General features: G+C 37.0%; 1 protein-coding gene across 6 annotated transcripts in view; it reads left to right on the top strand.

Moving 5' to 3' along the window:
* The window catches only part of myo1ea (myosin IEa), a 59,941-nt gene that overhangs the window by 40,059 nt on the left and 3,092 nt on the right, over positions 1-16,790 (top strand). Inside the window, exons 15-27 of one of the 6 annotated variants that reach the window (XM_048184333.1) lie at positions 165-250; positions 3,316-3,397; positions 3,502-3,608; positions 4,350-4,448; positions 5,036-5,180; positions 8,336-8,450; positions 12,398-12,567; positions 12,678-12,823; positions 13,629-13,775; positions 15,682-15,839; positions 15,933-16,022; positions 16,108-16,318; positions 16,503-16,532. In XM_048184333.1, the coding sequence (XP_048040290.1) occupies positions 165-250; positions 3,316-3,397; positions 3,502-3,608; positions 4,350-4,448; positions 5,036-5,180; positions 8,336-8,450; positions 12,398-12,567; positions 12,678-12,823; positions 13,629-13,775; positions 15,682-15,839; positions 15,933-16,022; positions 16,108-16,318; positions 16,503-16,532 (1,586 nt within the window). Of the gene's footprint in view, positions 1-164; positions 251-3,315; positions 3,398-3,501; positions 3,609-4,349; positions 4,449-5,035; positions 5,181-8,335; positions 8,451-12,397; positions 12,568-12,677; positions 12,824-13,628; positions 13,776-15,681; positions 15,840-15,932; positions 16,023-16,104; positions 16,319-16,499; positions 16,533-16,790 lie in introns of all 6 variants that reach the window. The other 5 variants (XM_048184331.1, XM_048184332.1, XM_048184330.1 and 2 more) reach the window with 5 other exon arrangements.

The raw sequence follows: 16,790 nt of genomic DNA, 5'->3' as shown, positions 1-16,790 counted from the left end.
TTATTTTAAATTTTAACAATGTTACTTTAAGTAAGTCATTGATCGGTTGAACTGACATTGATCTGAACATTTATTGGCTCTACCGTGGTTCAAACAATTATTTGAGTTTCTAAACCTGTCCAGAACACACAACTGATTTAATGGTCTGTTATTTTTCCCTCCAGGTGTCTTATGATGCAGAGGGTTTCTGTGAGAGAAACAGGGATGTGCTGTTCACTGACCTGATTGAGTTGATGCAGAGCAGTGAAATGTAAGTGTCAATCCTCCATCGTAACAACAGCCTGATCGTTCAACAGCTGCTTGTAACAGACTCTCAGAGAGACCTCAGTCACTATGAGCACTTGAACATCTTAATATATGTAAATCATGGATATAATCAGGCCAGCTGAAGGCTGAGGGCCCATAATAGAAGTGTGCGAGAGATTAGCATTGTTTCTGAATCCAAAAGGCCCTTCTATCTCTCAAGGGAGTAGGACTGTAGACCATGCCGGTCACTCTTATGTGCTCCTTGGCCTCTTTTGGGCTCCAGAAGCCATCTGTGCAAACCGTCTCCTCTAGCAGCCCTTTGTGAAGCCTTCTGGGGGTCCGCTTTCAGACGGCATTCAGACACGTGCTGTCATGCATATATACGCACCACACACACATGCAGAGTTTGCAGGGGATCTTCCTTTGCACCAGCCAGCAGGTTCTATGCATAAAACAGAAGAAAGAGAAATCTTAGTTGTCAATTCAGTGACGAAGCAGGGCTTCCTGTCCATCTGCACAGACGTGGCCCTGCAGCTCTACCCCCATTGAGAGGTTAGAACAAAGCAAGAAATGTTAACATCATGGATTTTCTGGTATTAGAAATAATGTGCTCGGATTTTAGAAGTGAAAAGTGCTTTAAAATGTTTTTCTCTTCATTACTCGCATCACAATTATCCCTGACTAGGTTCAGTACAGTTCAGTTGTGCTCTGTCGACTGCATCTGTTGGAATGCCTGGTTGGCTTATAATTTCTCATAGTAAAATCTCTCTCTTAATCTCTTAGCAAAAGTTTGTTTATTATAATGCGCTTTCAATGGAAGTCTATGGAATAGATGTTAAAATACATACTACATTTTGAAAGTATAGCCACAAGAGTTAAACTTTATATATTTTAATTTTATAACCTGTAACTTTCACATACTACACACAAGAGTACCAGAAAAGGGTTGTTTGTAAATCCACTCACAGGAATAAAAAAGATAATTTAGGGCCCATTCACACAGAATGTGTTTTCATGTTTAAAAACGCAAGATGTGAGATATTTTTTTTTCAAGTTGTACTTTTTTTTTTTTTTACTTGAGTGCTGTTTTTAGAATGCTGTGTTAACACTGTGTGCAGGACACTGTTAAAGACACAAGTGCAATAGTTATACATGTCCGTCTAGTGCATGTTTGCCACAGATGGTGCCAATAGTAAATATTAGCAATTAAGGGGCCAAACATCATGCCAACGAATTAGTCGATGCATTATTCAAGAATGGTTTAGTCCAATGGTTCCCAACCACATTCCTGGCGGCCCACCAACACTGCACATTTTGCATGTCTCCTCAATCAAACACACCTGATTAAGGTTATCAGCTCATTAGTAGTGACTCAAAGATCTAAAATTAGTATGTCAGACAAAGGAGACATGGAAAATGTGCAGTGTTGGTGGGCCTCCAGGAATGTCGTTGGGAATCACTGGTTTAGTCTTTTAAAACGCTTTTAATAACTTTTTGCTGGCATGGTCTGAAGATGATCTGAGCTGACTTTGGTGAAAATCAGACCAACGGTCTAGGAGGAGTTCGAAAAAGTAGGTTTTCAAAGAAATTCAAAATGGCGGACAGCAATTTCGACCAAATGTGACAAATTGGTATCATTGTTCTTGGTACCATTGTTCTTGGTACAACTCAAATTATCACTAGTTTTATTAAAATAGACAAAAATGAATGAAATGTTAACATTTTTGGACATTTCATTATAATTTTTGACCACAAAGTGGTGCTGTCTCGATTTTTTGCGTACCTTCAGGGCATGGTGCTGCTGACACATAAAATACAGCATTTTACGTCAAAATTCAAAATGATTGATGCCCAAAATGGCTGACATGGGACAATCGACACAGTATACTGCACTAAATCTAAACTAAGTGGCCAGTCTTTTTCATATCTCCTAACCAGTAGGTGGCACTGTGCTGAAAAGCTGCATGTAGACTCAGGTCATGCTTATGATGACATGTACCAAGATTTGTCTTAATATGCCTAAAAACATATTAATGTCTTAATATATAGCCTAAAAATGGCTAGGATGATTTCCAAAAAGTAGTTTTTTTTGGAAAATTCAAAATGGCGGAAACATTTTCATAATGGGAAATGATGTCATATGGAGGACCCAAGGAATCAGAGGAAAAAGAATTTTGTTTCTAGCCCTTACAGTTCAAAGTTATTAACATAAACATAAGTGAAACTTTGGACAGTTGGTCGCACAATAGTGACTGAGTTACAGACTCCAAAATTCCCGTGGTTATTGTTCAGACTCTCCGCTATTAGTGTGCCAAACTTTTTACTATACGGTTCTGTGGGCTAAGAAGAAAACTAACAGATACAATAAGCCTGTTAATAAAATTAGAGACCTTTAGTAGATGATTTTTTGTTTTACTACCAGTTGGCATCTGGTACAGAGAGCACAACTGAGCTAAACGAGAAACTTATAGGGTTTTATGAATACTAATAGGGTTTTATGAATATTGAAACCCAATAAAAAGCATTTAGTTCTATAAGCTCAGTTGCTCCTCATGTTAGTGTCCAGTATCTCTTAAGCATATTTTATTAAATTGTTCTGGATTAAGTTCTCTTAGAAAAAGATATTACTCAACATACAATTTAGTAGAATGTTTTTACAGAGGTTTTTATCTAAAGCAAACTTTAAAAACATTATATAGTTTTTTAAATTGCTGTTTTATAGTACAACCTGTTATTTGCAATGAAAATAGCCAAAGAAGCTGCCTGGCATGTCCTTAAAACACCAACCAACCAATCTATAAGCTTAGTAAAAAGCTCATTCAGGAGAAAGTGAGGCTATCGGCTAGTGAGCACTAGAGATTAAAAACCACAAGTATTCAAACTCTTACCCTTTCCCAGTGATGATGAACGTCTAAACAATGTGCACTGTGGCCTGCAGGAATTCGAGTGATGACCTTGGTCTGCAGCGGAGAGACACGATTAAAAACATTCCTGTCTATTACAGTCTGTATTTCATATGCTGTATTCTTCTTTCACATCATTCCTGCCTGGTTTGATTCTCTTTGTTAGACCTTTCATCCGTGCCCTGTTCTCAGAAAACCTTAATGCAGAGAAAAAAGGCAGACCCACTACTGCAGGGAGTAAAATCAAGGTGAGTTGAGTGTCATCTGCAGGTTCATATAACTAAATCATTTTGAATGTGTAGATTAAATGGTTTGGTGTTTTCACATCCTCTCTGTTTCTTTCTAATGGCAGAAACAAGCCAATGACCTGGTGAGCACCCTGATGAAGTGTACACCTCACTACATCCGCTGTATTAAACCCAATGAGACCAAGAAGCCCAAAGACTGGGAGGAGAGCAGGTGAGAGATTACGGCCAAGTTGAATTCACATCCATTCAAAAGTCTCTTAAATCTTTGTCAGTGATGTGTAACAATTATACAGGAAACTGATATTATAATGGATATAGCTGAGATTTCCTATTAAACTATTATATTCTGTTAAAGTGCCCATTATTCATAATGAAGTAAAAAAACATTACATTGAGAGGAAAACATCCTCACTAAGTAGCTTCTGCCTTTGAGACATCTGAGCTTGTTTGTGTTTTCACAAGTCATGGCACTTCTGCAGAAAATCACAGAGAAATTTAAAATAGCAACATGGATTGAGATTTTATTTCTCATTGTGGTTGTTCTTTGTTTACTTTTCCAGCCTTTTTCCTCTTTCACCATAGTTGTTTTTTTTTTGTTTTGTTTTTTGGAATGAAATGTGGAATGAAATGTTCTGATCCGGCACGTTGTATTGTTCAGGCTCTAATGGTCTTCCTGTTATGAGGGTTTGTGAGCATTGTTCATGTTAGGAAGTATAATTAGCGCACACACTTCATTCTCAGGATGTGTATCCATGAGATTTGCATTTATTCAGTCATTTATTTAGGAAAGGCTGATGGAAAAACCACCAGAAATGCCTTATTTGTCCATGAAATTGCAACAGGCTGAGAAGAATTACTGTGAAGGTATTTTTTGACTTGTTGCTGTAAATATTAACCAACTTTCCTTCCTACTTTCCTTCCTTCCTTCCTTCCTCTCCATCTCTCTCACTAGAGTGAAGCACCAGGTGGAGTATCTGGGACTGAAAGAGAATATAAGAGTAAGACGTGCCGGCTATGCTTACAGAAGAATCTTCCGCAAGTTCTTGAACAGGTAAAGACTAATTTCAAAATCATCTTTAAAGACTGACAAGGAGCTCTTTTTACAGCATCATGGAATGAGAACATATCTGCTCATATCTGGCATTACAATTATGCGATCCAATAAGAAGACACCGCATTTTCACAAGAAACAGCTTCACAAAGAGAAGGAAGGGAGTTGGTAGTGTGTTATAGTACTTTTATACTGATGAATTTTGGTTACTCTTCTGTTACGGGCCAATAGTTGGACAGTTTCCTCTATCATAGTGTTGGTTTAAGGGTCTAATTCTTCCATTATGACACCAATTACTTCACATGCTTCATTGGGTTATTAACTTTTTACATAAAGTAAAACCCTGAATCATCTTTTGGTGTGTTATTTAACGTTTTATTGGTTTTATATTTTTTACTCCACCCTACAAGTGTTTATCTTGCACACCCAGACTGCATACAGTATATTTACACAGGGCTCCACTTTAGAAGACTCAACTGAGCGTTTTGTACTTTTATATGAATTAAAAATACGTCCTTTAATCAAATGTGATTTCATTCTCCGAATGGTGCAAGCTTCCTCATCTTCTCTCTCTTTTTCTGTCTCAGGTATGCGATTCTGACAAAAGAGTCGTGGCCAACATGGCGGGGGGATGAGAAGCAGGGTGTGCTGCATCTCCTGCGCTCCGTAAACATGGACCAAGACCAGTATCAGCTCGGACATACCAAAATCTTCATCAAAGCCCCTGAGTCGGTAAGACCGGACATGTTTGGATAAGTTAAATTTTTTCATCAACAGGATATGATATCATGTCCAATGCAATGTCTAATCCACTTTGAAAAGTCAGTATTTCACATTTTGATCCTCTGTCAGTCAAACGTCTTTTCACTACAAGACTTCACGTGACAGAATTCAAACCTTTTGTGCACTTTTTTTTTTGTGCTCCGACTCTCCCACATTCACATGCTTATGAGTAAAAGTGATTGTAACACAGTCTAATGTGGCCATACATTAAGATTCATAGCCAAAAGGTTTAGTTTTATCATTTAAAACGAACAGTGGCTTGTGTCGTCTTTCTTCAAAATACAGTACCGTTCAAAGGTTTAGGGTCGGAACAAATGCTGATTTATCTTTTCCCTTTTTATTTCTTTTTTTAATCTTTCTTGTTGAAAAGCTTCAATAAAAAAAAGCAAAAATAAAGTTTCTTATGCTCACCCCAGTTGTTTATTTGATCAAAAATACAGTAAAAACAGTAATATTGTGAAATATTTTTAAAATTTAAAAACTGTTTTCTATTTTAATATATTTTAAAATGTAACTTATTCCTTATGACACCACTGAATTTTCAGCTGCCATTACTCCAAGCTTCAGTGTCACATGTTCCCTCAGAAATCATTCTAACATACTGATTTGGTTGCGTTACTTAAAGGTGCCATCGAAATGAAAATTGAGCCGTCGCTATTTTTTTTATTTTTAAACACTTGCAGTCTGTATAATTCATAAACACAACTTCATTCTTTATAAATCTCTCCAACAGTGTGTAATGTTAGCTTTAGCCACGGAGCACTATCAAACTCATTCAGAATCAAATGTAAACATCCAAATAAATACCGTACTTGCGAGTCGAGAGCTCTGGGGGGGCGGAGAGCGCGAGCAATTAAAGGGGCCGCAGCCTGAATCGGCGCATAGTTAATGATGCCCCAAAATAGGCAGTTAAAAAATTATTTTAAAAAAGTCTATGGGGTATTTTGAGCTGAAACTTCACAGACACATTCAGGGGACACTTTAGATTTATATTACATCTTGTAAAAAAACGTTTAATATTTTCGTGGAAACCTTAATACATTTTTTTTTTTTTTTCAGGATTCTTTGAATCCTGTAATTGCCACATCCATAAGCATTCAATTTAATGCATCCTTGCTGAATAAAAGTTTCACTTTCTTCAAAAAAAATAAAAATAATTTATTGACCCCAACATTTAAACAGTAGTGTAAATGCCACTTTTTTTAATATTTCATTGTAACGCAATGGCGCTAATACACTTTTAAATATTGCGTAAGTGTCCATATACTTTTGGACTGCTCTACAATATGCACTATTCAGAAAATTTTTTAAAGATGAAACGTATCGTATTAGCGACAATATAGCAACACTTGACACAAGCCTTCCTATCAGCAGCATGTTGAATATTGTTTTTCAAGATTTAACATTTGAGTTGTGCCGTAATGGCAAGAGAGAGGTGAAGTGTAAGAGTCAGCCTTTGTCTGGCAGACATCAGCTCAGCTCAGAGTGGGTTGATGAATAGTGGGCAGTCAGCAGGGAAGGAGGAGGGATACTGGGCCGGTCCCACGTCAGCACCGTTAGGTCAACATTACTCTGGATCTGATACACAACTGCAGTGCTGTGGTAAAGCTGCTTCTGTTATGTCCAAGACAGCTTTGCTTTTTCCACTGCTTTTTTCCCAGCTTGCTTATGAAAGCACTGCTTGTGGATGTGCTGTGATCTCACTGTTGACATTTAGATGTACACACGTATACATAGAGACACAGTATAAGGCTCTGTGGCTCAGCATGAATGCACCAGATTATCCAGAGATGTGTGACTTTGGCATGTAGGTTTTAAAACATGGCCTTTTCAGTGTGTGTGTGTGTGAGAGAGAGAGAGAGAGAGAGAGAGAGAGAGAGAGACAGAGAGAGAGAGTAATATTAAATATAGGAGGGACCAGATTTGAACTGCCTTGCCTTTCAAAACAAAACTCCTTCTGAGATAAGGTGCAGATACTAAGTAATTAGTTAATGACTACAGGAATTTCTTTAGTGGGAGAGAGAGTGTGTGTGTGTGTAGTAGTAGTCGCTCTGCCAAAATGAACTCTTTGATCCTACTGAGAGCTGTTGAAGATGAGTCTTACAGTGTTTGCATGAGACATCCTAACATTCTGATTTATTTCATAAACATTTCTAAGAAATGTCCAGGTATTTTACCACAAAACTACAATAAAAAAAACATTAACAAAGACAATTAAGATCCAGATATCTTTAAAGGGTTGGTTCACCCAAAAATGAAAATTCTGCCATTAATTACTCACCCTCATGTCATTCCACATATGTAAGACCTTCATTCATCTTCAATGATATTTTTCATAAAATCCAATGGCTCAGTGAGGCCTGCATTAAAGTGATTTTTTTTTTTTTTTTTTTCATTTATTTGAACAAAACAAAATAATTAGTATAAATCTGTCATTTAGGGTGAATTCAGGGTGACTTGGGACACTTTTTGCTATTGAGATTAATTGGAAAAAGTGTCCCAATCAACCTGAATTCACCCCTATCAGTTATTGGCAATAAAATGAAAATAATTATCAGTGGGTGGTTTGTGTCTGTTTGTTAGTGTGTGGCATGGAAGCCAAAGAGGGATTTCTTTGTGTATTTGCTTATATTTCGTCCTGTGCCAGCCGTTTGTGTGTGTGTGTGTGTGTGTGTGTGTGAGAGAGAAGCCGTGCCAGGCCTCTATGATAATGATAGGATCTGATGTTTAGTCTACAGTGCAGCAGAGCTGTGTCAGTGTGTTCTGAGGACACACAGGAAGCACAGTGGAGCTACACAGTGCTCAGAGCATTATGGGATTTTGGCACTGCTGCTTACTGAGAAAGAGAAATATAAAATCTGAAATAGAAATAGAGAAGTTGCTGCAGAACAGACTGAACCCACTATGTGTCATAAGCTCCAATGACGAGTGACCTTTAGTGTAATGGACAGGGTTGTGCAGCTCTATTCACTATTGTTATATGCACTATTAGTTAAATCGGTAACAGTGTGTATTTAGTGCATCATTTTTTAGAATTTTTCAGAAGGATATATTGTGAGTTTAGTTGATTCATGTATACAACTTGCATTATATTCTATTTACAGCTGTTCCTGCTGGAGGAGACGAGAGATCGCAAATTCGACGGTTATGCCAGATCCATTCAGACGGCCTGGAGGAAATATTGTGCACGCAAGAAATATGTTCAGATGAGAGAGGACGGTGAGTTCAACCTTCAGACGGATAGTTTGAATGAGGTTAAAGTTCTGCACGTCACATAAAAGCACCCGGGAACAAAGATGTTTTAAGAAAAGGGAAATCAATGTTGTTTTACATGGCAGAATGTGTCACAGTTAGGTTTTTCCCTTGTGTATCTTTGGATTCTGACCTCAACTGCTGCTTTTAGCTGAATTGCTGTTATTATGTTTAAAAGTAATAATACACACACAAAGGCAAAAAGAAAAACACCAAAAACCTCACACCCTGTCTTGAGTGTTCATGTTTGGGTGTTTCAGCTACAGGCCCTTTTGGCCCAGTTTTGGTTTAAAAATTCTATTAAAGGTGCTAAAGAGGATGTTTTGTTTTATACATTTTTGCAATATTACTTGAAACTGTCTTTACTAACTGATAAAAGACTATTTATTAGGTGCACCGAAAGTAATAATATTAATATACATCATCTGTGCACGAGGTAGGGCCTTAAAAACATCAGCCAATCGTTTACGCGATGATTGGCCCTCTGGCTTGTCAATCACTGCCGTGACGTTCCTTTTGAGAGACGAGCGTGGCTGCGCGCTCCAGTAACTTTCCATACTCTACAGGCGCCGCATGCAGTGTTTTTGTCAGGAGACAGGAGTAACAACTGCAGATTATGAGTTACCTGCGGTGAGTCCGACATAATGAATCCAAAAAACACGACACAGCGAATGCCGGTGATAAACACTCGTGTTCCAATACGAGTGTTTACGAGTTTTGGGAGGCGTTCCTTTGAAATGTGTTGTGAAGGAGGGGGGCTGTTCTTACGCATGCGCTCATTTCAAAAACTCAGTAACAGTCTTTGGATTCTCAGTCGACGAAAAAATCCTCTCTATCACCTTTAAAATACTTTTTACACTCTCACTCGTATTTAGTTTAGCTATTAACAGTGTCCAGTTATGGACATACCAGTGGCGGCTGGTGCAAAAAATTTTTGGTGGGGCGCAAACATTTTTTGTTTTAGAAATGCAGGAATGAATAGGCTAATTGTTAAATAATCATTTAACAAGTGATATAATAATGTATCATTACCGCTTATCTAAAACATGGAAAATTCATTATTTAAAGCATGCCATAGGGCTGGGATCTAAAAAAAAAATCTGTATTTAATTTAAAAAAAAAAATTACATCCTGCCCAATATTGTCCTAGAAACAATGTTCATATTGAAGGCTATAAAACAAACATGAATGTAACTGTGTAGTACATGCTATATTATGTGCAAAAAAGGGATCAAATCACATTAGGCCTAGGCTATATTCTAAAATTGTAACTTTACAATCTAAAAACAAAATGTTTTTTAAAGCAGAAGTTAAATACACTAAACAGTCTATTTAAATACCCTACAACAGTCACTTTACACAGTTACTGCTATCGTACAAATACACTTAGTTGTATTTTCAAAATTCTACATATGGCATAATTATGTTCGCCAACAAAAACGAATTTTCAACTACAAATATTTTTAGCAAAATGTGTTTTACTCATATTGAACTCCGTCTGTTTGGCGCGCATGCGCGCAGCGGCGCTCGTCCACGAAAGGTTGTGCTTGCTGAAGGCTCGTCCACGACTGACTGCAAAATGGAAATATTTTCTCGACTTTCTAACATTTGCAGATGGAGAATATATCTGTGAAGTGTAAATAATGCACTGAGGAAATTACTGGATGTCACTTCAGCATAAAAAAAAAATATTAATAGAAGTATGTTTGTGTCCACCAATCGCAGCACAAGTTAAGGTTACGTATGATGACGAAAGCACGTTAGTGCGAGCCCTCCCGGAACCCAAAGAGAATGCATTGAATCGCGCCACTACTGGCCAAGCCCTCATTTGAGCAGTTTGGGGGCGACAAAAAAATCGCCCATTGCAGATAAGAATTGAGGACGCTGATTGGCTAAATTTTATGTCACATCTTGAATATATTTATATATTGAATAGGTATTTGACTAAATTCTACAAAGACCCGCCTCCTTTGGGCGATTTCTCGATTGCCCCTCAGCTGAAATTGAGTGGTGCACACAGAGAGGACATATGGTGATTGTGAAAAAAAATATTTTCCACAGATGATTTTCTAATATATTACATCATACAAATATACATTTAAATAATTTATATGATTATTATTTTGCGTGTGTGGTTCAGGGAGGGCGGCGCCCTAGCGCCCTCTATTGGCCAGCCGCCACTGGGACATACGCTATCGTTCAAAAGTTTGTGGTCAGTAAGATTTTTTGAAAGAAATCAATACTTTTATTCAGGAAGGATACATTTAGGGTGCGTTCACACTTGTAGCTCGGTTCGTTTGGTTTCATTTGGTTCGGACCAAAGAAGAAAAAAAAACATTTGGTCCTGGTCCGGTTAGCGTTCACATTGGCAATTTTTTCACCGAACCAAAAGATACCGAACCTTATGGCATAGGGATGCATTCACAACGTGATTGGTCGGATTTTATGACGTATTGCCTATTTTGAGACGGAACTTACCGAACATCCAAAACAGTGCTGTTTTTCTGAGGTAAATGCGCTCGTTGTGTGTGCATAGCGGTGCGTAGCCTGCATGTGATGGTATTCTGGCCAGCTGGGAACTCGTGAAGAGCTTATAAAATGTGTAAAGTAGTCAAAACCCCGGCGGGAATCCATCCGTCACACACACAAGTGATCTGCTGTATGGAGACGCGCGTCTGATGCCTGTGATGGGCAAACTCGCGACTATGACGATAAAAACCGACATGCGTGAGGATTTTGTCCTTTTTAGGGTCTCGTCTTCTTGTTTTTGGTTCGGTTACATGTCTTTGGTCCGTGTTGCGTTCATATATCATTCGAAGCGCACCAGAGTTCGTTTGGAAGCGGACCGAGACCCATCTTTTCAGCGGTCTCGTTCCGCTTGTTTGGTGCGCACCAGGGTTCGGATGGCAGCGTTCACATATGTTCAAATGAACCGCACTAACCGAGCAATCGCACCAGGGTTCGTTAATCGAACCAAACATGACAAGTGTGAACGCACCCTTAATTGATCAAAAGTGGCAGTAAAGACTTTTATAATGTTACAAAAGATTTCTATTACAAATAAATGCTCTTCTTTTGAACTTTCTATTTATCAAAGAATCCTGATATAATGTGTATCATGGTTTCCACAAAAATATTAAGTAGCATGACTGTTTTTAACATTGATAATAATAAAAAATATTTCTTGAGCAACAAATCATCATAATAGAATGATTTCTGAAAGAACATGTGACATTGGAGTCTGGAGTAATGATGGTAAAATGCTTTATTCCTGTGATCAGTTTTGATCACAGGAATAAAGTACATTTTAAAATGTATTAAAATAGTAAACGGTTATTTTAAATTGTAATATTTCACAATATTACTGTTTACTGCATTTTAATCCAACAAATGCTGCCTTGAGAATAAGAGACTTCTTTCAAAAACATAAAAAAATCTTTGCAAACTCAAATTTTTGAACAGTAGTGTACATTAAACCAAGCAGAATTCTGTTTTTTTTTTTTTTTTTTTCCCGAACCATCATGTTTTTTATGTAACACATGTAATTTCCACCACATCTCCAATTGTTCATCTCAAATTCTGTGAAGGAAATTACATTTTAAACATTTTTGCAATAAAATGGCTAACTCCTTTTCCTGCTAATTTTATAGCTAGCATTTTATATATCCTACATACACATAATTAAATATTTTCAGAATTTTTGTTTAACTTGACAAAAATTACAGCTTTATAAATGATGCTCAAATTCAGTTCACATATGAAATGTACTTTAATTGTTCTTATTTTCTTTACGCATCACATCTCTCTTATTTAATGTCAAGCATGCTCTTCACTGATGTCTCATGCTTTATACATGACACAAGAACTAAAGCTCTTTGAGAATAACACTGAAGATTCATTCTGTCTTCTTCCAGCCTCTGATCTGCTGCTGAACAGGAAGGAGAGAAGAAGGCACAGCTTGAACAGAAACTTTGTGGGCGATTACCTGGGTATGGATGACCGGCCTGAGCTCAGGCAGTTTGTGGGCAAGAGGGAGAAGATTGATTTTGCAGACAAAGTCAACAAATTCGACCGGCGGTTTAAGGTGCGCATGCAAAAATTAGCGCACAGATGTGCCTGAGTATCAGTGACCATTTTTAGCACATGACATGTAGTATTTATATGTATTTATGGATGTTTTTTTTATCTGTTCAGAGCATCAAGAGAGACCTGATCCTCACCCCTAAATCTGTCTACCTGATTGGAAGAGAAAAGGTGAAGCAGGGGCCAGAGAAAGGGCTTGTGAAAGAGGTCCTGAAGCGCAAAATTGATGTAGAGAAGATTTTGGCTGTTTCTTTCAGGTACATCACCACCACACAAACTTAGTCAGTTCAATTAATGTAATGGCAAGCTACAACAAACCTTAGCACTCAATGTGATATGGCACTTTTTTTTTGAATAGGAACTTTTATTAAAAAACACTGTGTTCAGCCACAATGAGCCAAAAGAGCTGCGGCTTCCCTCCCATGTGTAAAACAGAGCCTGTATTTTTAAGCCCTGAATGCAGTCCCATAATGCCTTGGATAACCATCTGCAGAATTATAGGCGTAGAAACATCAAAGGTCCAGTCTAGATGTTAGAGCCTCTGTCTGCCCTGTGTTATTTAACACATGTTGAATCGAGAGGGTCTGTGAAATACAAAGTCTTGTACATTTATAGTACATTTTTTGGTGTTCCCTGGAAATGATCAAACATCTAGAACTCTGTCAAAGAAACCTAAAGATCTTACAAATAAGGACAAAGGAAGAGGTACCAGCACCCCACAACCTTGCATACTTCGTTTTTTTTGTGTGGGGGGTTGTCAATAATGTGAACCAGGTGTTGCTGGGAAGGGAGAGTATACCTTGTAAAAAACTCATTAGAAAAGACTTAAGTTTATTGGGTGAAGCAGGGCATCTCTGCATGTGTCCCAGACACAGAAACTCCCAACAGCCCCCGTATCACTTGCATTTTTTTTTTTTTGTGAGCCGACAACCTTTGTGTCTGTGGAAACCCCCAAAAGTGCCTCAAGACGTGTTACCTGAACTGAAAGGCTGTGCTCATGTTGAATGATTCGAACAAATGTGGATATTTCAGGTCTTGAAAAGACATTTGTCTCTCCTACAGCACAATGCAGGATGACTTCATGATCCTGCACGAGGAGGAGTATGACAGCCTGCTGGAGTGTGTATTCAAGACGGAGTTCATCAGTTTACTGGCACGCAGATACGAAGAGAGAACGCAAAAAAAACTACCTCTCAAATTTAGCACCACGTAGGTTAAAATATCTTTAAAGTAGTGTTGCAAAGGCATGCTTTTTTTAATGAATAAAATATTTTAATTAAGAAAAATTAAACAGATTAAAACATAAGATGATTTTTTTTTTTAGTATCTGTCCAAATCTGTTGTTTTTATAATTTATTTTATAATTTGATTTAATTTATTTCATAAATATATCAATATATATATAATACCGTTCAAAAATTTGGGGTCAGTAAGATTTTGTTTTTAATGTTTCTGAAAGAAGTCTCTCACACTCACCAAGGCTATAATTATTTGATAAAAAAAGAAAGAAAAAAAACATTCATATTGTGAAATATTATTACAATTTAAAATAACCATTTTTTATTTTGATATACAGTACAGTCCAAAAGTTTGGAACCACTAAGATTTTTAATGTTTTTAAAAGAAGTTTCGTCTGCTCACCAAGGCTACATTTATTTAATTAAAAATACAGTAAAAACAGTAATATTGTGAAATATTATTACAATTTAAAATAACTGTTTTCTATTTGAATATATTTCACAAAGTAATTTATTCCTGTGATGGCAAAGCTGAATTTTCAGCATCATTACTCCAGTCTTCAGTGTCACATGATCCTTCAGAAATCATTCTAATATGCTGATCTGCTGCTCAAGAAACATTTAATGTGTACAATTGTACAAAATATTTGTGTACAATATTTTTTTTTCAGGATTATTTGATGAATAGAAAGTTCAAAAGAACAGTGTTTATCTGAAATCTAATCTTTTGTAACATTTATAAATGTCTTTACTGCCACTTTTGATTGATTTAATGCATCCTTGCTGAATAAAAGTATTCATTTCTTTAATTTCTTTTCAAAAAAATAAAAATAAAAATTCTTACTGACCCCAAACTTTTGAACGGTAGTGTATAATGCTACAGAAGCTTTGTATTTCAGATAAATGCTGTTCTTTTGAACTTTCTATTCATCATGGAATCTTGAAAAAAAAAGTACACAACTGTTTTCAACATTGAATATCTTTCTTGAGCAGCAAATCAGCATATTAGAATGATTTCTGAAGGATCATGTGACACTGAAGACTGGAGTAACGATGCTGAAAATTCAGCTTTGCATCACAGGAATAAATTACTTTGTCAAATATATTTAAATAGTACACAGTTATTTTAAATTGTAATAATATTTCACAATATTACTGTTTTTTACTGTATTTTTAATTAAATAAATGTAGCCTTGGTGAGCAGACAAAACTTCTTTTAAAAACATTAAAAATCTTAGTGGTTCTAAACTTTTGGACTGTACTGTATTTTAAAATGTATTTTAATCCTGTGATGGCAAAGTTGATTTATTTTATTTATTTTTTTTTCTCAGCATCATTACTCCAGTTTTCAGTGTCACATGATCCTTCAGAAATCATTCTAATATGCTGATTTGGTGCCCAAGAAACATTTCTTCTTTTTTTCAATATTGAAAACAGTTGTGCTACTTAATATTTTTGTGAAAACCTTGATACATTTTTTTTTTTTTTTAGGATTTTTTGATGAATAGACAGTTCAAAGAACGGCATTTATATACATCTTTTGTAGCATTATAAAATCACTTTTGTCTATTTGACACTTTTTTTTGTCACTTTTAAACAATTTAATGCATCCTTGCTGAATAAAAGCAATAATATTTCAAAATATCTTACTGACCACAAACTTTTTTGAATGGTAGTCTACATACCTAACAACAAATTCCTTTTTCGTGAAATTATTTACTTTCAGTTGTCTTTATATTTGGTTATATTGTTATATTTTCAAATAAAATTATTATTTTTATTTTAATAAATGGCATTTTGCTATGATTTCAAGCTTTTTGTCCAAGAATGTTTAGCGGCCACTGTATGCTAATGAAAGACTGTGATTGGACCTGCAGGCTGGAAATGAAACTGAAGAAAGATGGCTGGGGACCCTGGAATGCCGGAGGATCCAGACAGGTGCAGTTCATCCAAGGTCAAGGGGACGTAGCTGTGCTACGACCCTCAAACAAAATGCTGCAGGTCAGCATTGGACCGGGTTTGCCCAAAAACTCACGTGAGTGATGACTCGTGTTGTGTTTTATTCACAATATCATTTAATACTACTTCATTGAATGTTCTCATACACCCAAATTCAATCCTCATTCAGGTCCTACTAAGAAGGGTGTCACTCAAAGCCGCCCCAACACGTCCAGGACGCACCACCACACCCCAACACGAGTCGCACCCGGCCCTCCAGGTACATTATTCCATTCAACTAGTACTGTTATCAACTATCCTAATTTTCCATTTAATTTAATGAGCAAGCATGTGTTCACTAGCAGTTGCTCACCAAAACGGAGGGCTGAAGAATGCAAATCACGCTGCCAATCAGAGGAACTCGCAACATCACAGCAATCAGAGGCCGACATCAGGAAACACAGCCCGTCCGTTCCTGCCTACTAATGTCAGTCAGCTCAAGGACAGAGGCAGCAGACAGGCACCCCAGCAACCCAACATGGATTTCCTCAAAGTTCCAGACCAAGGGGCTGCAGGGTGAGAGGACACAGCACACACATTTCAAATGATATAGCTAACAACAATCTCATCACTGAAGATGGTTAACATTTGTCTAATTGCTAGATGCATAGCTGAAGCTCATCTACCAGACATTATCCATGCAAACAAAATAGTGAGCTGTGTTTGAATGTAACATGCATGTATCTCTTTACCGTAGCAGAAATCGACAACCGTCTGGCAATGGAGGAATGTGAGTCTGAGCATGTGTAGTTTCTGTTAGGTGGCAGTGGTTGTGGTTCATTTGATTAGTGATAGATCAACACCAGAGATGCCCAACTTCAAATCCACCCTTGTTTTGGATTTCCAGTTCCTTACATAAAACTATCACATTTTATAGATTCAATTTTAATTTACACTACCGTTCAAAAGTTTGGAGTTGGTAAGATTTATGTTCACCAAAGCTGCATTTATCTGATCAAAAATACAGTACAAACAGTAATATTGTGAA

Source organism: Megalobrama amblycephala, linkage group LG3 (genome assembly GCF_018812025.1).
Source record: "Megalobrama amblycephala isolate DHTTF-2021 linkage group LG3, ASM1881202v1, whole genome shotgun sequence".
NCBI classification, from domain to species: domain Eukaryota; kingdom Metazoa; phylum Chordata; class Actinopteri; order Cypriniformes; family Xenocyprididae; genus Megalobrama; species Megalobrama amblycephala.
Note: the sequence above shows the minus strand (reverse complement) of the source record. Positions and strands in the feature narration are given on the sequence as shown.